We start from the raw sequence: 22,241 nt of genomic DNA on the forward strand, positions 1-22,241 counted from the left end.
CAAAACATGAAAAAATGAGAACAAAACTCAGGAAAGATTACATCAAAAGACTAAAGCTTATATAGGCAAAAATTGGACAGCAACTGAAACTGGCAAAAAAAAAACAAAAGAAAGAGTATAAAGAAAAAGAAAGAAAGTAGAATGCCAATAAATATAGTAGAATGTATAGAAATCTTCCGGAACAATCTTGCGTTGACTAAGATTTGTTGCAGGAATGGCTAAGGAGAGGGAACATGAAACCAAAAGATGAAAAGTTATTAATGGTGGCCCATGATAATGGACAACATAGATGCTGGTTTACAGTTTTATAAGAGTGAGAGTAACAGCCAAATATAGGTTCTGTAAAACAGATTCTCATTCCTGGATGTGATACACTCATGGCTGATGGTTTGTACACAGAAAGGCACAATAATATGACAAAACTGTTCCATTTGGAATGATACAAACCCTGCAATACAGAAGTAGCTGAGAAACAGTGGAAACATAAACCACAAAGCATTATCAATAGTGATGATGTTTGTATCACATGGGATCATCCATTACCAACAGTTCAAAAATAGATGTAAGAAAACCAGATTTAGTAGCCCAAAAAAGACAGAAGTGTCATTGATCATTGGAATTGCTACACCCAGTGATTACAGTGTCTTACATTCAGAGAGAATCAGTCTTTTATATATATATCAGGATTTGAAAGCAGAATCAAGAGCTTTGTGGAAGAAAGATACTGAAACAATTCCAATTGTCATAAGAACAACAAAACTAATAAAACAATGTACAGTTGTACTTAAATATTCTACCAGTGCATGTAACCCCATATGAACTGAAGGAGGTGGTGCTGAGAAAAGCTCTCTTAGTTATCATCAAAGACTGAAGCAGCACTGATTTCATGGTGTAATTATGCCCTGACTTTAGAATGTCTCTCTGCATTAAGTCCTACTATAACTAAGTCATAACCTGTCCCAAATACTGAAAACACAGCTGCCTGTGCAGAACTGTTCATAGAAATCCTGTGCAGTCATGTCAGTAAATGCATAGAGACAGCTGTTCCTATTAGAAATAAGTCCAGAACTAACTCAAATGTAAACCTCCCTGAGGAATCCAAACATAAAAAAATGTTATACAACAAAAGAAAAAAGGTCATAGCCAGGACTAGGAAGTGCTATTCCCATCATGATAAAAACACTCCCGTCAATCTAAACAGACAAGAGGACAAATTAAGCGTACTAAAGTTAAATTTGAGATAGAGATAGCCTTCCAGGCAAAAGACAGCCGCAAGGCTTTCTTTAGCTATATCCAAACCTCAAAAGTAGTGCACAGCAGCATTCAGAACTGATTGTAAATGGAGCCACCTACACAGACCTAGAAGATATAGTAAATCTGATGTCCAAAAAATTCAGCTCCAGTTTTACCCCCATCTCTCCCCCAGCTGTCCCACACCCGGAAATACCATCAAACAATTCCCCCAGTTATCAATAGGGAGCAGGTCCTAAATGCACTCTCTAAGACCAGATATACCATATTGATGGGCCCTGAGAGCATTGTAGTATGCCTGATAAGTAGTCTGAAACATAAAAGATTGGAAACACTGGAGTCACTGTTTAACCTTAGCATCCAGAAATGCTTTATGCCATGTAAATGAATAACTGCAATGGTTAGCCATCAACAGACCCATAAGTCTAACTAGTCTAGTCTCATGCAAAGCCATGGAAATAATTGTTATGGAAATGATTAATAAGGACATAGAAAATCTTCAAACACTGGATCCAACAGAGTATGGTTTCATCAAGGGCAGCTCATGCCTACTCAGTTTGGTGGACGAGGGTAAAATGGTGCATTTTGTCTACCTTGACCTGGCTAAGGTTTTTGATACAATACCCCACTCAGGCATTGTAAATAAACTCGTGTATATAGGCATAAAACCCATATGTTACACTCTGGCTCTTAGATAGGACCAAGGAAGTTAGGATAGGGGAGACCACTTCTACAAAGAGGCTTGTCAGTAGTGGAGACCCGTAGGGCTCTTTGCTGGGTTTGCTCCTTTTTGGTATCTACTCCTAAAAAGTCAAGGCCAATGTCAGGGGCCTCTGACTGACCAGGTTTGCAGATTATTACAAACTAGGAGCAGTCACAGAATCCCTCCCAAGACACTAACATCCTATATAAAGAACTAACACAGACATAATGGCTGGTGCCAAAGCCATGGTTTCAATGCTAAGAAATGTATAACAGTGCCCTTTGGAAAGTCAGCCACCCTAGGAAATTACCTCAATGATAGCACACCCCTGTGAGTAAAACCAGTAGTGAGAGAGTTGGGTACACATAACCTGGCTTTTGACCAACGTGTCTAAGGTAGTAAGGAAATCATTCTATGTTGCTCAACTTATAAGCAAGGACATGGCATCTAAGTACAAGAAAGTCACTGTTTCACTGTATTCAGCCTTCATCAGGTTCCATCATTTGAGTATAATGCCCCCCTTCGGTATGTATCTGACCAGGCACATGCAACTACTAGAATGTCCACAGCGATTTCTCATAAAAATAATACAGGTCATGAACAACATGTCCTATACAGATTGCTTTAAAGCCCTGTCTCCTTATGGTGTTTTCTACAGAGTGTTGAGAGGCAGTCTATGCCCTGCATACAGGGCATCATTGTACCCCTCTCTGATGGACCTTTTGCATATCTGCAAAATGAATAAGATCAGAATTACTAGATCTAGGTATTTAAACTTTGCTTGACATAAATAGGATGGATATGTGTCTCAGAATTCCCATTCTGTATAACAGACTTTCCGTCTGTGTGAGGCAGAGCTTTTCCCTAACACTTTTCAAGTGAAACCTGGACCAGTGGATGAGAACTAAGGAATATACCCCTGGTCTAGTGCCTGTGTCTTTAATGGACAGAGGTAACCTGTAAATCTTGCTTAACTTACATATACCCCTTAAAATAACCTCAAAGGCACATAAAATTGTGGGACAGAATTGGAATGCTTGGCTAGTCTTATAAAGACCTCAGTGATCATTAGCCTAGTATATACCTGTGAACCTATGACAGTGTATTCTGCTTATCTTAACTTGGCTAAATTATTCATCAGTATTTCACATAAGGAAATAGCTAACAAATTAAATGTATTAAATATCCTATCTGTCTGTAGCTCAGTGGATAGCACAATAGTTAAGCAATATGATTGTAGTCAGGGTAGGGGGTTATGTGTCCTTTCCTGTGAGAATTAAGAGTGGTATACTACAGGACCATATACTGATTCAGTTCCTTTTTGGCCCATTCTTCTCAGATTTAAAATGTGGAAATTGTCTCTGGCTAACCAAATATGCTGATGGTTGTATATCAGTTCATTGATAAGTACTAGGCTATTTGCCATTATAGGCCATTTGAAGCCTGGCCAATTTCCATTCAAAGGTGAAAATCAAACCCTGTACCTTAGGTCTGTGAGGTAAATGCCGTAACCATTATGCTAGCCACAATTTGCCATATGGAGAAAGGAAAAACCCCAACTAAATACAGCCTTGTGAGCTTATTGACAGTGGCAGGGAAAGTCTCAGATGGAATCTTGAAGGGCAGGCTGGTAGCATTTCTAGAAGACAGCAAATCTCCAAGACCGCAACCAGTATTGGTTCATGACCATAAGGTGCTGTCAGGTACAACCTGATCCATTTTTAAGGTTAAGTTGTAGATGAACTTGACAAGAAAGTACCAGTAGACATGTTCTGCCTGGAGGGAGGACCAAGACTGCTGAAATAGATTGCTGCTTGTTTAATGGTACAGGGTTGTGTTGAGAGGGACAATGTCAAGAATTAGAAAGCTGACTAGTGGAGTACTACAAAGTATGTCATGATTCCAATATTCTTCAGTGTATTTGTCTTGGATAGAGAACAAGATCAGAGTTTTTGCTAATTACTCAAAGTTATATGCAGCAGTCGAGAATGGACAAAGATTCTAGGGAAAGATCTGAAAAAGGCTAAATGGGTATGAAGGTGGTTATTGAGGTTTATTGCAAATAAATGCAAAGTGCTACACATGGGCTACATCAGCCTTGTTGGGAAGTATTATCTGGGAGGTGGAATTGATGCTAGATGTGTTAATCATACCTGGAACGGACCACCAAGAGCAGAGCAATAGGACAGTAGTAGCAGCAAACAAGTTATTGGAATGTATCTGCAGGGGGTCAGACTCCAGAAGCAAAGAGGCAATGCTTCCACTCTAAATGGCCTTGGTTCGATCATATGTTAAGTACTGTGTGCAGTTCTAGAAGCCATGCAAGGAAAATGGCATCAAGCTCCTGGAGAGGAAAACCACCAGAAAAATCCAAGGGGCGAGGAGAGGGGATAAATAACCCAATACTTAAGGACCTGGAGCAGCTTTCAGTTTATATCAGAAGAGATGGAGTCATGCAATATTAATGACAAGATCATGTCTGGGAAATGTGAAGGGATCACTTGGAACAGGAAGAATAGAAGATGACGAGGTTAACATAGGCAGTAGGTTGTGAGATTGTAAGGACTAGCTGCTCCCTGTATCTCTGAAAATATTTCTTTATATAGAGGGTTGTAGGCCTTCGAAATGGATTACTAGAATGGTTGATGAGGTAGGAATTCACACTGGATTCACGAGAGCATGGGGCAGTTGGATAAAGGGTAAGACGAAGAGTATAGTTGGAGGGCAGGTAGTGTTTAACTGCAGTTAAAAGGCAGACTGCATAGGCTTAGTTTCTCTTTCTGCTATCAGGTAAATGCGACTGTAAATGTGTAGCATAAATACTTTAGTAAATGTTGCTGAAGTTCTCCAAAAGTCCACAGAATATTCATGATTGGTGTATTCATAACTGCCTTGCATTTACTGTCAGTAAATGTTTGTAACATAAGATATTGTGAAATTAACATAATTTATGATTTTGGAATAGCCAAATCTTGAATGACATGATCATTAAATAACTAGGGGCATTTCCCTGTGTATCCTAAAGAGGATTAGGAATCCTTCACTGGTAAAAATGTGAAGCATATTATATAGATCGCTATCATTGTGAGCCTGTTAACTGTGTCCATGACTCTAAAATATAGTGAGGTAGCTGTAAGATTAGAAATTATTGTCCTATCTGCCCAGCTAACTTTGCTTGGTAAGTAATTCATGAATCCCTACTTCAGATTTGATATACAAGGCAGTAAATTCCAGTATAGTTGTTGGAGTTTTGCCTAAAGATGATCCAGTTGATCAGATTCTAAGGGCTAGCACTGTGTAGCAGTGAACTTTATAGAGCATTCTTAGAATTACAGTCACAAGTGAATAATTTTTGTTTTATGTTTCTCATACACTAGCTTGCCTATACTAAGCTTGTTGAGATAGTGATTTAGATGATTTGCCAAAGGTATGTAATTGCTGTTTATGTTTTCCTGCAGATATGGACCTGTAATCCCTCAGCACCATCGGGAACAAAAAGAAGTAATTTTGAACTACTAGTAGAGCTGGAGCTAGAAGCTGGCGTAAGTTTTTACTTAAGTGGTAATAAGTGAATCAGAAATCCACTTAGGTGACAGAATACAATAATCTAGTTGATATACAGATAAAATAACTCTCTCTCAGAAATATCTGACATGAAAGGGTTAAAATAGTTCTCTCATAGATGTCTAACATGAAAGGGTCTTTTTGTATATACGAAGAGCTGCAGGAAAAGACTTTCATAAAGCCATTTTTACATAAACCCACACAGATGCTTCAGCCTTCTTTCCTGCACTTGAGCTTTTCAGTGTTGCTGTACAGTATACGTGATACGTTGTACCCATCTGTGTACATGTTAGCACTAATCAGCTATCACTCTTGGATCATGAGAGCGCATATACACCCTTTGTATCATACCATCAAATAAGATGTGTTGCATCTCTTGGGCTGGTTATGGAGAAAAGTGGTTTATATAGCTGGGAAAAAAGCAATGGTTATAGTTGAAAAAGTCCTCTCAGTGGGTAATTGTTGAAGATGTCTTAATTGATGACTATATACTTAATTTTTTTTTCAGACACTAGCACCTTGCACTTAGGAGGAAGGGTGCAGTTGTGCCTGTGTCTAGTCTAGAGGGAGTGCCAAGTCATAAGCTTCCTATTTCTTTTTTTTTGCACAATTCAGATTTTGGTCTGCCAAAAAAAAAAAAAAAAATCTCAACTGTTCCTGCAGTTTCTAGATCACCAGTCAAGACATGAAGTAGCACTGTTTGCACCTTATAGAGAGAGAAAAGACCATTCTGGAGTACTTAAGTTCCAGAGAGTCAACCCAGCTACCTAGAAAAGGGGAAGTGGGAAGCCACAGGCCTAATTCATTATGGCTGCATTGAAGGATAGTTGGTTCAAGGGTCGTTATGAAGGTTTAGTATGGTAACAGATGGGAGAAGGTAAGGAATCAGGAGGCCAGATGGCAACTGTATGAAAGGTTGGGACTCAGAATGCAGAGTCCCTTAATGTGTAGATACTGAATGACCAAAAATCCAAACTTGCATATGTCCATGTGTTTGTAATCTGATTTTAATCAAAAAGCTGAGGGTTACATAGCTGAAAGAATAAAGCTCTTAAGAGAGAACTCAATACCAATATGTCCAGAGGCTCTTGTGGGTCCTGCAGCTGTGACAATGCACAGAATGCTGGAAATTTGGGTTCAAGTCCTAGATGAGAGCTATTTTCAATCTTTCACTTCTGTGAATCTAATAGTATATAAACAGATAGCTTTCTGTTTTTCTTGTGTGTGTGTGTGTGTGTGTGTGTATATATACATATATGTATGTATGTATGTATGCGTGTGTATATAGATGTGTGTGCGCATGCACTTATAGTTTGACCTTTTCACCATGCTGGAGGTTTCCTAGCTGAAAGTATAAAGCTGTTAAGGGAAAACACAACACTTAGTTATTCATGGATTCCAGGATGATTGCATTCTGAAAAGCAGGTTGATTAGACCTTCCCATTTTGAAAAAATAAAAGTGGTGAGGAAAAAAGAAGTAAAAGTTGGAAATTTGGGTAAAATTCAGTTATTGATTAGTCACTACAGTGCTTGGATGTCAACAAAGAAGAAATTTAGAATAAGTAAGAGAAGATCAACTAGAAAATTAGAATAACAAAAATTTTGGTGGGGAAGAGGCTTCCAGCTGTTCAGCCAAAAGCAGATTGAGTCGGGAACATGTCATTCCATTGAAGACATTTACGTTGATCACAAGTCAAGCTAAAAATTTAGCCTAAAGCGCTGTGGGCGATAGTGAAGGATTCCCATTTCTCTGCTGTTTTGTGACCTCAGAGTAAGTATGTTTAACTTTGGGGATGCAGGCCCCCCCTGCAAAAAAAGATATTTTTTTCTTTTGCTGAAAGCGGTTTTGACTAAATATGATCTCTTAATTTGTAATTGGCAGATCTACAGTCAATGTATCGACATGAATCCATTCAACTCTAAGTTTTGGTATAGGATCTGGCCTCCAGTAATTTAGATGAAAAATAAATCAAATGCAATCAGAGGTGTTTAAAATAAATGAAGAACTAGAGGAATATATAAAGTCAAATGACAAAAGGCTGGAAAGAATAGAAGAGGCTTTAAGTAACCATTCACATGAGCTGATAAAACTGTAGAAATCAGAGTTTGAAATGAAGGAAGGGCTGGCTGAATTATGAGGCTTCTCAAGAACTGGTTCAAAACATAGAACTGGAAGATAGAATATCTGATATCTTTTGCTATATCAGAAAAACTGGATGGCCTAGATTGCATTAGTTTTATTAAATACAAATATGCAAGTAGACTTGTATTCCACACCGAGATTTGAAAGGGCACGCCATGTCTGTGCTCCAAATTTGTCCTTGAGAAATAAGCAAAGACCTACATTAGCCAAGATACCAGTTCATGACAAAATTGTGACAGATGGGAAAAGTGTTAATTTGAGACACACGAGTGTTTGTGAAAAATGATTATCCCTGCAATCAGTGGGTGTTGAGAGCAGGTGTGTGATTCAAGTTGCTATATGCAGCCACTTTTTAATATTTTTTACATGAAATTCAGACATTTTCAGTAAGAGAAGGCTAAGCAGGAAATAAAAATTCATGCACCAAATATTGAGTCAGCAAGCATTCTTGTGACAATAACAAAGCCCATAGAGAGTGCTTACCTGTGAAACCTTTTCCATTGTTCCATAAGAAAATGATTGAATGAAAGAAAAATCTTCGGGAGCTGATTAAAAAAATCAGGACTTAAACTTGAAGCAGAAACCAATATTAGGTTGTTGAGATAATGAGGAAGACAACTATTGATAATGTGAAATTAGAAAGTGGTAGAACTGTAAAGTGTCATTTCCATAGATGCTTCAGACAAGAGAATTGTGCTCTTGCAAGAAGGGGCTAAAATGAATGGAAGTTAGTTGATTGTGTTATATTAGGAGGATTCTGAAAAATAATTCCCGATTTTTTTTTTTTTGGTTCCCCTTGGGACATCACACAAGCACCCAACCCCCAATGCCACATATACATGCTGGGTCTACCAGTTCATCTCCTTATCTCCAGACTTACTTCAGTATTGTTGGGGCCAGTCTTGAATCCTAAGGGCATCCTGGGGCTCAGGTGTCTTGTCTACTCTCTAAGGGGGTTTCATTACATGTCCTAACAACTCCCTGCCCCACCCCCACACTCATCAATCATGGCTGAGGGTAACTCTCCCTCTCTGGACCATGTCTTCCATAAGGGAGGATCATCGATGAATGTCCTCCCACCCAGGAAAGGCATGTCAATCCCTCCATGCCACTTCATCAGTCACCTGACCCTCTAATGACATCTGGGTCAACTAGACTATAGTAGCTTTAATCCTGTATGCCACCAGAGTGGCTCAAGCTTAATTGCCACTTTGTCATTAATATTTAAAAGGACAATGAAGGGACTGAAGATGCAATATTAAGTAAAAAAAAATGTTTGTTCTTGGTAATATGGATATAGTAAATTTCTTGAAGTAAGTTGCAAGTAATATTGTAAAGTAGTTTTGCATACTATACAGATTTATTTTAAATGTGTGATGGGGGGAGTCTTTTGTTGGTGGTATTAAAGTAAGAAAGTACTTTTTCTTGACGGTAATATATCTGGAGTTTATACTATAACAGGATAAAGGCTGGATATAAGCAACATAATGTTGGAATATTGAGCAGATGGGATTGTAAAAGTGTATTGATCATATTATAGGCATATTAAAATATAATAATTTCCCCTGCTTTTATAAAGGTAGAAGTACTGACCAATATTCAAAGTTTATACTATAGACATTGAGTTTATTTTTTAAGCAAACAGGCTATAAAATGATGGAAAGCATGAATAATGATAGATTTGTAACAACTGAAAAGAGTTGTTTATAGCATTTGTAAAGCTATTACCTGTTTTTTCCTATCAGCAAATGTCTATGGGTGGAGACAGTGAGCCTGCAGGTACAGGCATTTATTCAGGAATGACTAAACACTGTGCTCTGAGACATTTATATAAGAAATAATATAATTGATATTTAAAGAACTGCCAAGCTGTTCAGTGACGATAAACAAAGTTTGACACTGAGAAAAATGGATACTTCTGCAAACATTTGCATCCCCAGCAGCCTTAGTACTTCAGTATAAAATATAACAATTCACATTTTAGTTAATTCATTCTCTCTTTCTTAAAGCTAAAAATCAGTTAATTGAGGATATGCAAGTTGTTTTCAACATTTGGGATGGAAATAGAAATAGGACAAGGACAGATGGTATCTGTGCAACAGGGAACACAAGCTATAGCATGTGCTTTCCAGTATGATTAAACCTAACTTTAGAACAGGTAAAGCCTGTGGGTATCGCTCTCTCTTGGGTCAACTGCCATGAGTGGTAACATCCCTTTTTGGAAAGCATACATGGTTTAATGTGTTTGTATGGGTTAAAACGGGTAGTAAAGGTTGAAAATATATGTGTTTTTTGTTTCCTAACAGTTTTTATTAAAACAAAATTCTGCGAAAATATGACATGGATTCAAACAGAAATGAGAAGCAGGAAGATCAACCCACCAAGCTTTAGTGTGCATGTAAGTTGCAAGCAGGAAACACGTAGATAAAAGATTTGTCACACAGAATATGTGGAAGTAGCTTTTAATAAGAATAACTGGCCTATCAGTCTTATGGAATTTAAATGGTATTGCAGGCATAGAAAAACAACAAAGAATACTAAATTATATTGACAAGCAATATTACAGGAGACACGTTTGAATAGAAATGAACGTGTGAATTTGGTAAAGAAAGGATTTATAAGTAGATGTTCAGCAGAGTATCAGGGCAAAGGAAAATGGAGATGATAATGCTGATTGTAAGAGGGACAGAAAATGAAAAGAAGATGGTAATGGTAGATTTGTGGTAATAAGGAGTTACTGTTAGGGAAGGAGGAATACACTGGGATGTGTTTGTCCTTCTATTCAGTGTTGCAGTATTCATAACGTGGGAAGTCCTCTGCCCAAGTGACCTGACGTCCAGCCAGCATACAACAACTTTTAGCTACTGCAAGGTACATGGGATGTCACACATATGTGCTGTCAATGTCAGCCATAAAAGGACGTCTGCATGTACAATCCTCAGAACTTTTCTGCCACTATTCAGAATGCTTGACTTGTATGTTGGTCTGCTGCCTGATTCTATTGATTGCTGCCAGCATTCAGATAAGTGCCCCACTGGGGATTTATTTCTTTGCTATTGCCTTTTATACTAGTTCATGTCATCCAGGAAGGGCAAGTATAGGTGCGGAAGGCAGATTCCACATAAAGACAGCCATGATCTTTGTCTTTTCTGCTTAGATCCCAATCACGACCATCGCTCTTGTTCCATCTGTCAGGCCTTTGTCCCAAAAACTTTGTGTAGCCAGCTTTCGGCTTTGAATCTTTATTTAGAGAATCAACAACTTAAACGTTTGGCTAAGAATGTTATGGAGGGTTCTGTGGGCCCTTCTGCTGAGCCGATTTTGAAGAGGAAGGTCAGTAATCCTCTTCAGCTGCACCTCTTTCCTCCGACGTATCCTTTGAGGTTAGTGAAGACCCAGTGTTACATTCAGAGTTTGGGTCTGGTTCCTCACCTTGGCACAGATTTGTGGTAATAAGGAATTATTGTTAGGAAAGGAAGATTACACTGGAATGTATGTATACTCCACCTAAAACTGCTGTTGTAGAGCTTAAGAGAATTTTGGGAGAAGTTAACTTTCAGCAGGGAATATTATTTATGGATGGACTGGAACCTAATTTTCAATAGCAAGGATATATCAGAGTGCCCTAGAAGGATAATAATAAAGGAAGGTAAAGTTCTAAAAAAAAATATTTGAGAATGTTTGAAATGGAAGTTGTGAATTTACTACCAGGAGCTCAAACAGAAATTGCATATTGTTCCCCAAAGTACAATAACTAGACTGGACTGGGCAGAAATTATATTTCATAGGAGCATGGGTTTGTAATTGAAAGCTGTGAAATACCTCCAATAACTGTTTCAGATCATGCACCAATAAAGACTAAGATACAAATGCAAGGTAATGAAATAAAATGTGACACTGGCACTTTGCTACTTGTTAATTATAGGTTCATAAGTAACTACTAGGCTAGCTGCCCTGGCAAGCCATTTTAAGCCTACTCAGTTTCCCTTTTTTTGTGCAAAATAACCTATCCCATTTGGTTATAGATTGGTCCTAGACATTACATGGCCGATAATTATATATCGCCCCTAATGAATATAACTGGAATCATACCATAGATAATTTAAGGGAACTCATGCATGGGATGAAGCAGTTAGGAGCTGTCTCTGTTCATTAGTAGTGCAGGGGACAGTCCTGGATTAAATTTTCTGTTTCTGTTCTGTAGATCTAAGTTGCAGTTGAAAATGGGTAGGAATTAACTTTGTTTTATATGAGTGGAGAGTCTGTTCCACAGCAGCAGCAGTATCCTCTGTGAGATATTCCTGTCCCTCCAAACTGTTTTGTTGATGTTGCAGAAGAGGTTTAGATCCCTATACTGTGTAGTTTTGATGCCATTTGACTTGCTGATGTGCAGTAAAGCCATCAGTAATTGGTTGGAGGATGCCTTGTATGCCAAACACTCTTAGTCTGTGGGATACAGAGTATGGTGACAGGGCTTTGAGTTGGTCCATCTCATAACACGTTGTTTAGGCTTTCTATCCTTTTAGTAAGGTATCTCTGTGGGTGTTCCATTTGGTGCATGCGTCTGGATAGGTACCAAAAGGGGCATTATATTCAATGACTGGCCTAATGAGGGCTGAATAAATGGGGAGAGTGATATCCCTATATTTGGACACAATCCCTTTGTTTATAAGCTATGCAATATAAAAGGACTTTCTTACAACAATGGACACATGTTGGTCAAAATTTAGGTCACTGTCCACATAAATTCCAAACAACTGGGTCAACTCTGAGGGGGTGTATTGCAGTGTGGTAGTCCCTTGGGTAGTTGGCATTTAGTTTCAGTCCATGATTTTGTCACCTTTAATTTATCTGGGGATTCAGTGACTGCTCCTAGCATACAGTCACCTGCAAACTTAGTTAGCCAGAGCCCTTTGGTATTGGCTTTTACTTCAGAAAATTAGATGCAAAACAGGACAGATCCCAGCAGAGAACCCTGGGAACTCCACTGGTGACTGGTCTCTTTGTAGAAGTAACTTCCCCTATTTTGATTGTCTGCATCCTGCCTGTGAACCTGTTGGCAATCCAGCTGGTGATATAGGGGTTTATTCTCAGTTTATTTAGCTTTTCTACTTTGCGTAAGTGGGGAACTGTGCAAAAGCTTTGACCAGGTTGAAGTATGCAACGTGTGCTGTTTTGCATTCATCCATTGCTTTAGTAATCTTTTAAAAAAAATCACCATGTCCAGTAAGCATGACCCGCAATTAAAGAATCCAAACTGAGATGGGTCTAGTGTTTGTAGGCTACCTATGTTCTGATTGGTTAATTCCGTGATGAGTCTTTCCATGGTTTTGCATATGAGGCTGCTCAGACTTATGGGTCTGTAATTGCCTGGGTTTGTGGAAGGTCCACCCTTATGTAGGGGAGTGACTGTAGCTGTACTCCAGTTAGTACAAAGCCTGTATGGAAGCTGAGACTGAACAGTGTTGTTATGGGTTTGGCTAAATCATGCTTCATGCTGTTTAAGATGCATCCAGGAATGCTGTCAGAACCCATCAGTGCAGTATTTTTATCTTTTGATAGCACTTTTAGGACTTGGTCTTGTGTGATAGCTGGAGGCAAACCAATTTCAAGTATATCTTGAGGGACAGCTGGAGGGGAGAGAGGGTAAAGTTAGAGCTAACTTTATCGGCCAATTCGTTCGCTGTATCTTAAGCCAAAGTGTAGGCAACATCTTTCACAATCAGCTCAGCGCATTGCTGTGCTTTTCAGAATCTGAACATAACTGAAAAAGAAGAGGGGAATTTAAGGAATGGGTACTGGATATGATTCAAAAGTTATTAGAGATGATAGAATCATTGAGATAGGCCTCAAACAAATGCTCTACACTGACCGCTTCAAAAAACTCCAGCTTTACTCCATAGCATATCGCCTACTCCGAGGTGATCTCTGCCTAACATATAAAGGTATGTCAAACCCAGAGCTGTTGGGCATGCTACACCTAAAGAAATCCCAATCCCTCCGAGCTACATGCTCTAGGGTCCTAAACCTTGTCACCACAATAAACAGGACATGCTGGAGGGATAGATTCCTGTCCTAGAGACTTCCCATACTCTGGAACAGGCTACCCATCTATGTCAAGCAAAGTTCTTCATTAGCACTCTTCAAGAAAAATCTTGATGAGTGGATGGGAAATAGGAAATACACCCCGGGGATCACTTCTGTGTCTCTGCTCGACAGTGGCACAGGAAAATAACTTTCTTGGTGGCGTAAGCCAGGGAACCTTGTTGGCTAGGCTTACGTAGGCCCTTGGGCCGATAGCCTAGTACCTACCTATGAAAAAATTTCTTCAGAAGGGCTAAAAATGAAAATGGAGTATAAAGATGTGAAAGAAAGAGATTAAGCAAAAGATAATGCAAAAACTGAGACACTAGAAGCACTTATTAATGAATATGAATAGTAAAATACAAGCAGTGAAAATGTTTTAGTCCCTTTAGTTTTATATACTGGTCCAGGCATATTTTTATCAACCAGAGAAGTTGTGAACAGGAATTAATATAGAGATGAAGGAATTTATCTGGGAGGGGACGAGGGCAAGGGTTAAGTGGGATAGGTTGATCCTTCCAGTAGAACAAGGTGGTTTAGCATTACCTGATTTGAAGGAATATTTTAGAGCTACACAGATAAGGCTCATACACATAACACAACAGAAAGCTATAATTCAAATTGTAAAGGGGTGATGTAGCAGGGAGCAAACTGAAAAATTAAGGAGAGAGTGGGATTTTGGTTGCATATATCTTGAGGAGCATAACAGCAATACAGAATGTCATATTCATAAAGTAGCAGAAAGTGTTCTAAGGACTAAGCCAACACAAGAATGGAGAAACTTGATTTTGCCAATAGGAATGACTGCAAGTAGGGATATAGAGAATCAGCAAGAGGTGGCTGGAATTTACTGGAAAAAAACTGGCAAAGGTATTGGGAGCAAATAACTAGAGAGGCAAAGGTGATGGGATGATGCCAATAAGACAGTCAGACTGTAGGCTAGTAACTGACTTCCCTACCAGGATTGATATCATAGTATGGGTAAAGACGTAGGGATAGGGGAATCCTAAGTGAAAGATCTACTCTGGTAGAGTTTATCAATGAATCTTGAACAGAAGCCACTGTTAAAAAAGGGTTATTTAGTAGGACATATAAAACATTGCACAATAACTATAAGAATCAGTCAGAGGAGGTTAGAAAATATTGGGAAGAGAGACTGAAAAAGAAGTTTACAGGGGAGTAATGGCAAGACTTGTATGGCTCCCAAGTATGTAACAGAGTCTAGAAGGTTTAATATTTTTGCTTGGAAGTGTTTACATAGCTATTTTTATACCCAAACAGACTCCATAATTTCTACAGGTAGCTGGCTAATGTTGGACTTGTGGTAGGGATGAAGGATGTAATTGGGAACATGTGTTTTCGGAGTGTAATGAGTTGGCATATTTTAAAAATTCCCTACAGAGTACTTTGTCAGAAATATGTTGAGGGAGCACCTCTCAACATCCTAGCTCTGTAGCTGTACATCTCTATGCTCCTCTTCTACTGTACCTATGCACTGCACTCCTCTACTCTTTTACCAACTGTCACTTTGTCTTCATCCACCCCATCTTCTACCTATGCTTCTCTTAATTTTTTCACCATGCATTTCATTTATGTCTCATAATTAAATTTACCTTTTGCTTTCCACTCTTTGTAAATAACGTAGTACTCTGTATTGTGAAATCTGTCTTACTGCATAGTTATTAAACTGTATCGGCAGAGAATATAATTAGTATTGAAAGCCTTATTACTGTATGTGTGGTTACTATCTTACATATTTTGACATTGTAAAATTATTTTAATTGCATTCTGCCTGACATTGTTGATATTATACAACTTAAAAGACCATGTGCAGGAGCTTTTTTCCCTGGGTGTCCTCTGAAAAGGGGGGTTTGTGCCCACTGGACTTCCCCAAGCAAATTGGTATAGCTAAGGAAATTATTATTTTGAGCTGGGACACAGGATCTGAATTATCTAGACATAATAAGGCCTTGTTAAGTTTAATTTTGGTGGCTACCAAAAAAGCCATTACTGAAAAATGGAAATCAAAGTCTAAACCGAGTTGCAAGTACTGAACATTGTAACAGAGGTAAAATAACTGGAAGTTGGATCTTTAGAAAAGAGAAGGAGCAAATTACATAAAAATTACATAAAAATAAATGGAAATTATGGGAACAATGCATGCAGAATAATGTTCTGAAGGAGGAGTGAGGTTTAGGGAAAGGCTGGAATATATTAATGCATGTCTGCCTTTGTCTTATGTGATAATGTAATAAAAGTGTTGAAAAGATATGGAAGAAATAAATGAGAAATATATATGGGAAAGTGGTAGCACAAATTATTTAGGGTTGTCAAAAGTTAAAGTTTTACAAATAAAATGATTCTTACAGAACATTAAGAGGAGCAATTACTGATTGTTAAAGGGAAATTAAGGGACTATTTGGATAATATGCATGTATTTCAAAAGGCTGTTGTTAAACAAGTATGTATTTATTTATTTTGATATTCTCAGAGCACAAAAACTCTTAGCACAGTGACTTAAGCAAAATAAAGTAGAAAGGATTGTTGCCAAATGTATGACAAGAAAAGTAACCAAAGATCCCGTAGTAGCATTAAAGATATTTTGAAAATTCTGTGAAACTTTTTGTAAAGCAGAGCCTTGAGAATATAAAAGACCCAAATGGAAATATTTATAAAAGATTTAAATTTGCAAAGCTTGGTGGAAGATGAGTCTCAGTAATTAATAGCCAAGATAGGAACGAACGAGATAAAAAAGGTGATATGTAAACACTCAACAGAGAAGTCTCCAGGAACAGATAGTGTACCTCTGAAAGTTAAGAGGGAAGAAAGGGATGAAGATCTGGAAGACTTTGTTCAGCAATGTTTAAATAGGGGAATGCACCAGAATTTGGAAGAAAGCTGTTGTGTCTGTATTACCCGAAGCGGGTAAAGACCCTTCTGACCCAGCTTTATACAGACCAATTGTAGTTTGAAGCCTTGATTATAAATTATTTAATTTATTTATCTTTACTAGTTAAGAGAATGGCAAATGTGTTGCCAAAAGTGATACATATCAAACTGTATGGTTTTGTGAAGAACAGGCAAAGAGTTGACGATATTAGTAGAACGAGGATGATCCAGAAGGCAGAAGAGTATAAGAAAATGTTACTGTTGTTTAAGTCTTAATGAGGAGAAAGCATTCAGTAGATTCACCTGTGGGTTTTATGTGTAGGGTAATGGTAGCATGTGTGTTTCATGACAGAATAATGGGGTTAATAAGGAGAATATGTGAAGGGTTGGATGCAAGAATTAAGGTAGTAAGGTTTCTCTGTGACAAGCTTTATTTCAACAGAGGAACCAGGCAGGGATGCCCTCCTTCCCTTATTTACTTTATATTTAGAATCATTAGGAATGGAAATAAGGGATTCATAAATTCAAGGATATAACTGATAATGGTAATCAAGGAGGGTTGTCCTTGTGTGCTGATGATGTTATTTTGTACTCGACAAATCCAGAAAAGGACTTGTTGGTTTTTGGAACATTTTGAGACACTTTCATGCCCTTTCAGGATCTAAAGTAAATGAAAATTAAAACAAAGGCAGTAGCTGTTGAACATAAGATGAATTGTTTAAGTTTATTGATTAAAAGGGGTTATATTATGGAAGCTAAGGCTATGTGAGACTAGACTAAACAAAAGATGAAAAGCTGGAATTGATTATTTTGATTATGGATAGTAGGATATGAGCAGTGTGGATGTTTTAGTCCCTTTAGTTTTATATTATTTTTTATTTTTTTTAAGCTAAAACAGAAGATTACAAATCAATGTGGGAAGCAATGATGATGAAATGTGTGAGGTTCAAGAAATAAGGAGCGAGTAGGATTTTTGTTGCAGGCTGTTAAGGAGAACAACCACCACCACACAGAATATTATATTTATAAGGTAGCCAACACTGTAATGGAGAAAGGAGGTTTTACCAATTTGGATGACTGCAAGTAGAAGGCTAGAAAATAGGCAAGAGGGTGGCTGGAATTTATTGGAGAAAATTAGCAAAGGAACCGAGTTATTGGGAGCAAATAATTAGAGAGGGAAAGGTAACAGACTGGGGTGAGGTTAAGTAGAAGTATGGACTGCATGTTAGAGACTGCCTTCCCTACCATGGAGGGATAGCACAGTATAGGTAAAGAGAAAGAAGAAAGGAGAGTGCTAAGTAAATGGCCGGGTATGGTTCAGTTTTTAGTTGGGTTTGTAATCGGATCTGCTGTTAAAAAGAGAATAATTAGTAGGGTACATACAATATTCCATGGTAACTATAAGAGTCAAATAAGAAGAGGTTAGAAAAGTTTGTGGGGGGAGGGACAGAGATTGCAAATGTAGTTAGCAAAAGAACAGTAGGAAAACATCTGTATGACTTGCAAGTATGCATTAAAGTCCAGAAGGTTTTAGATTTTTTTCATGAAAGTGTTTGCATATATACTTTTATACCCTAAGCAGACTTTAGAAAATTTTTCCTGATATAGCTAGCAAATACCAGAGGTATGATGGGAAAGAGATATAACTAGCAACGTATTTTATGGGTATGTAGTGAGATGGCAGATTTTAAAAATTCCCCACAGAGTACTTTGTCAGAAACTTTAGGTAAATAAATGATTGTACCTAAAACAATGATTATTTTTAAGCTGGGATACAGACTCTGAATTGTCTGGACATAGTAAGGTTTTATTAAGTTTAATGCTGCTGGCTGCCAAAAAAGCAGATACTAGAAAATGGAAGTCAGAATCTGAACAAACCATAACTAAAGTATTGAATATTCTAAAGGTGATAAAAGAACTGGAGGTGGGATCTTTAGAAAAGGGAAAGAGCAAATTGGATAGAAATAAATGGAATTTATGGGAACAATACATGTAGAACGGTGTATAGAAGGAGGAGTGAAATCTAAGGGAAGGCACACATTGAGCAATTTGTGTAATGTTGGAGTGAATGAAAACAGTTAAATATATAAAACATCTTTATAAAAAGTATGTAATGTTTTGTTCTGTTTTCCTTTACTGCATGTGTACTATTGTCACTTATTAAAAATGTCATGTTTAATAAAGATGTAAAGAAAAACACATACATGTTCTTGTGGCAATGACACCACTGTGGTAGGGTGGAGGTCTTGGGTTTGAGTCCCAAATGAGAGCTAATGTGATCCTTCAACTTCTTTGATTTTAACAGTGTATTAGCAGATGATTTACCGTGTATGTGTCTGTTTTTAGTTTGCCATCAGTATTGGAATGTGCAGTATATTGGGATTTACCCCACGCTTAGCAGAAATTCAATGGGTAATTGGCCTTATGGGTACACTGTAGATGTGCACTACTGCCTTGGGTAATGGCCAAGACCAGTTGCACCCAGATAAACTCCAGACTGCCCATTTGCAGATCAGTATTTTAATCACTGGTTCCCCAGGATTTCAACCATGTTATGTCATGCCTACCTACCTTCACCACAACCATACTAACAGTAATTGAAACTTCAATAGAAATTTTTTTTGCACTCACAGACTCACACAGTCATCCATTATTTTAGAATGGGGAATAAATGTTGACTCTACATCACCAACTCATAGCCGGTCTTAGGCCTAGGGCACTGCTCTAGCAGGGTCACTTTTCCAGTATTTATTTTGTTTGTTTATAGTGAAGGTAAGGTAAGATAGGCTGCTACCACTTAGTAAAAACAGGAACATACCTTACTATTTTCCATTTAAATAAGCCAGACTTTAAATGGTTGCAGTTAGTCCAGTGTAGTCACCATGCAGTTTGGCAAACTGGTAAAATGCAGTCCCTAGCAAATAAATAAACCATCAGCCTGAAGCACTTAACATTAATGGTAAAGTTCTGAACTTAAAAAGTTCATAACTTAAAACAAACATATTAAAGCATATCTTTTCAATGGAAATATGCAAACCGTTATAACAAGGGTAGTTACTGGTCCAAAAAATCAAACATTCAAACTGAAATGGGTCTGCTTCTGGCTTAAGACACTTGCTCTCTCTCTCTCTGTCTCTGTCTGTTAAGTCCAAAACAGAGATATTCAGAGTCCTTATAGGCAGTAGCTTTGTCCCAAGGGTGTCTTCCAGCAGTAAGTTTTAACTGACTATGATAGCAGTCAATCCCTCTGTTTATAAAGTTCCCAAACAGGATTTTTATTGCTGTAATTTGAATTTTAGTTGATGTATTTTCTGTTTTCAAGTTTACATATCCAAAAAATGAGTATGGGGGGGGGGGGTAGACTAAGATTCAGCAGACCAGAATCCAAATAAGGAAATTGTCATGTGACCAGGTGCATCATACTCCCAGCAGCAAACTTTACAATACTTGCACAGTTAAGAAAGAAACATGTTGTAGTTAAATTGCAGTACATTTCCCCATTAGCAGATGCAGTCACATTCCACTTCAGACATTTCTCTTAAACAAAATACAAGGCAACTTTTTTTTTTTTGGCTTTTGCCTGTTAAAATAATTATTTGTATACACATGTTTTTTTAATTTGATATTGCTCTAATACAGCTAGTTTACTTTTATGCATTTTCTTTATTAAAGTTACCTGACGCTTAGCACATTACCATATTTCAGATAGTTTGCCTTCATTTTGTCGCAAATGGTATGTGCGGTCATGCTTTTGTGTGACTTGTAAGAGCGAATTATAGAACACTTCTGAGGACAAATGTCGAAAATGGTTTGACGGAAAACCATTTTCAACATTTGTCCATGTGTTTGAATGGCAAAATACATTTGCTTATTAGCCATTCAAATACATTTTTTCAAGTTTACAGTTTTTTGCTGCCGTACTTTCGACCTTACAGACGTTGTACAAACAGCACACAATCAAATAAAGGTAAACCTTTCAGACGTATGTGGGGTCTCCACCTGTACAGTTATCTCATTTTTTATTTCATTACCCTACGTTTTTATCTTAGTTTTTATTGGTACATAATCTGAAATAGCTATTGGATGTGTGTTGAAGCTTTCACATTTAATATAATTTCTATCTAGCCTAGCACATTTTTTGTACCTTGCGGAATATGTAAATGATCTCTGAGTTCTTACCACTAAATTTACATCTTCCATACCAAAAATTTTCATGAATTTCTTCAGAAATCTACACTCTTTTGTTATATTTTCCCTTGTAGGTCCCCTAGATCAATCCTCTTTGTTGCAAATCAAGTTCCAGACCCCACCTATAAGCCTTAATACTTCTACTAAAAGCATTAAAATATTAAGGCTGCAAGAAAAGCTGTTAACTCTTATTCATTCCAGTAATTTTAAAAGTTATTTTTTACTGAACTGCTTGCCCTTGTACCTTTAAATTTTGTATTTACCTCAGCAAACAATGCTCAGAACTCTGACGATTAATTGCTTGCACTAGATGATAGCTTATGTCCATTGAAACATAGTCAGTGATGAGAAAAAAAAACAGCTAACAACTCTGCAGATTCATAAAAGAGTCCTTGTCAGTTTCAATCAAAATAGGATGTACAACTGCCTTCAGATACAGACTTCTTGACTCACACTGAGCATTTGCTAAAGGAAAAAACAAGCTATCATTGCATATGCAAGTAACTTAACACTTCTTATGACATTCATCATTTTGTTGCATTTTTCAAGCCATCTTGCGTACAAAAACACTTCTTTTTATGTTAAGCCATGGGCATTAATCCAGACATTCACCTACACAAAAATAGGAGAAAGCATCTCAACTGTACTTATAATATAATCTGTGCACTTTGACACCCATTCCCCACCCCAGCAGCCCATGATTACAATATATTAACTTAAACTGGCTTTCATCCAGTCTTTCTTCTATTTTTACACTGTAAAGCCTGTGTTTCTTAAAATTAAATCTTAAAAGGGAAACCTGTCATCACATGCAAGAGTCACTGAAAAGACACCCTCACCCCACATTTAAATAGCCCTGACTATCTACTACACAAAATTGCTTTGCTATAAACCATACAGTTTATATTATGCAATGTTTTATATACAAACACTATTAAGAAGAAAATTGTTTTACTTAGTTATTTTTTTCCATTTAATGTCTTTCTTAACATTAATGACATAAAGTATATGCTTTGTAGTCTGCCCACAATTTTATCACAGCAAAAGTCTAATCTTTCTTAGCCACTTTTTCTTGCAAATCCATATTTCACAGATGTGATAGATGCTTTACAATGTCACATTTAATCACTAACTTCAGTGTTGCTCATCGTCTTCATGTTCCTCTCCATCTCCCAACACCAGACACTGGTTCAAGTACAAGGTACTCCTGTTTTTCTGGTCAACTCGTGCATTTTTTTTCTGTCTTTCAGGTGTTTTTTTTGAAACACTGGAAAAGGTTTTATTAGCAAAATCACTCTAAGAAAGAGAAGCAGAGACTACTTCTGTTTGATGGCTCTTTTGTGAATAGTTTTGTATTTCCTCCTTGGCCAGTCCTGCATAAAAAATGTCTTTGATCCACAAGAAAAAATAATCTGAAGA

General features: G+C 37.5%; 1 protein-coding gene across 1 annotated transcript in view; it reads left to right on the top strand.

The window, feature by feature from the left end:
* NSMAF (neutral sphingomyelinase activation associated factor) overlaps window positions 1-22,241 on the top strand; it is a 2,091,028-nt gene that overhangs the window by 1,737,523 nt on the left and 331,264 nt on the right. Inside the window, exon 27 of the mRNA XM_044065485.1 lies at window positions 5,413-5,496. Within this exon, the coding sequence (XP_043921420.1) occupies window positions 5,413-5,496 (84 nt within the window). The remainder of the gene's footprint in view (window positions 1-5,412; window positions 5,497-22,241) is intronic.

The sequence above is a fragment of the Protopterus annectens genome, chromosome 3.part0, assembly GCF_019279795.1.
Source record: "Protopterus annectens isolate FY-2018-M chromosome 3.part0, PAN1.0, whole genome shotgun sequence".
NCBI lineage: Eukaryota > Metazoa > Chordata > Ceratodontiformes > Protopteridae > Protopterus > Protopterus annectens.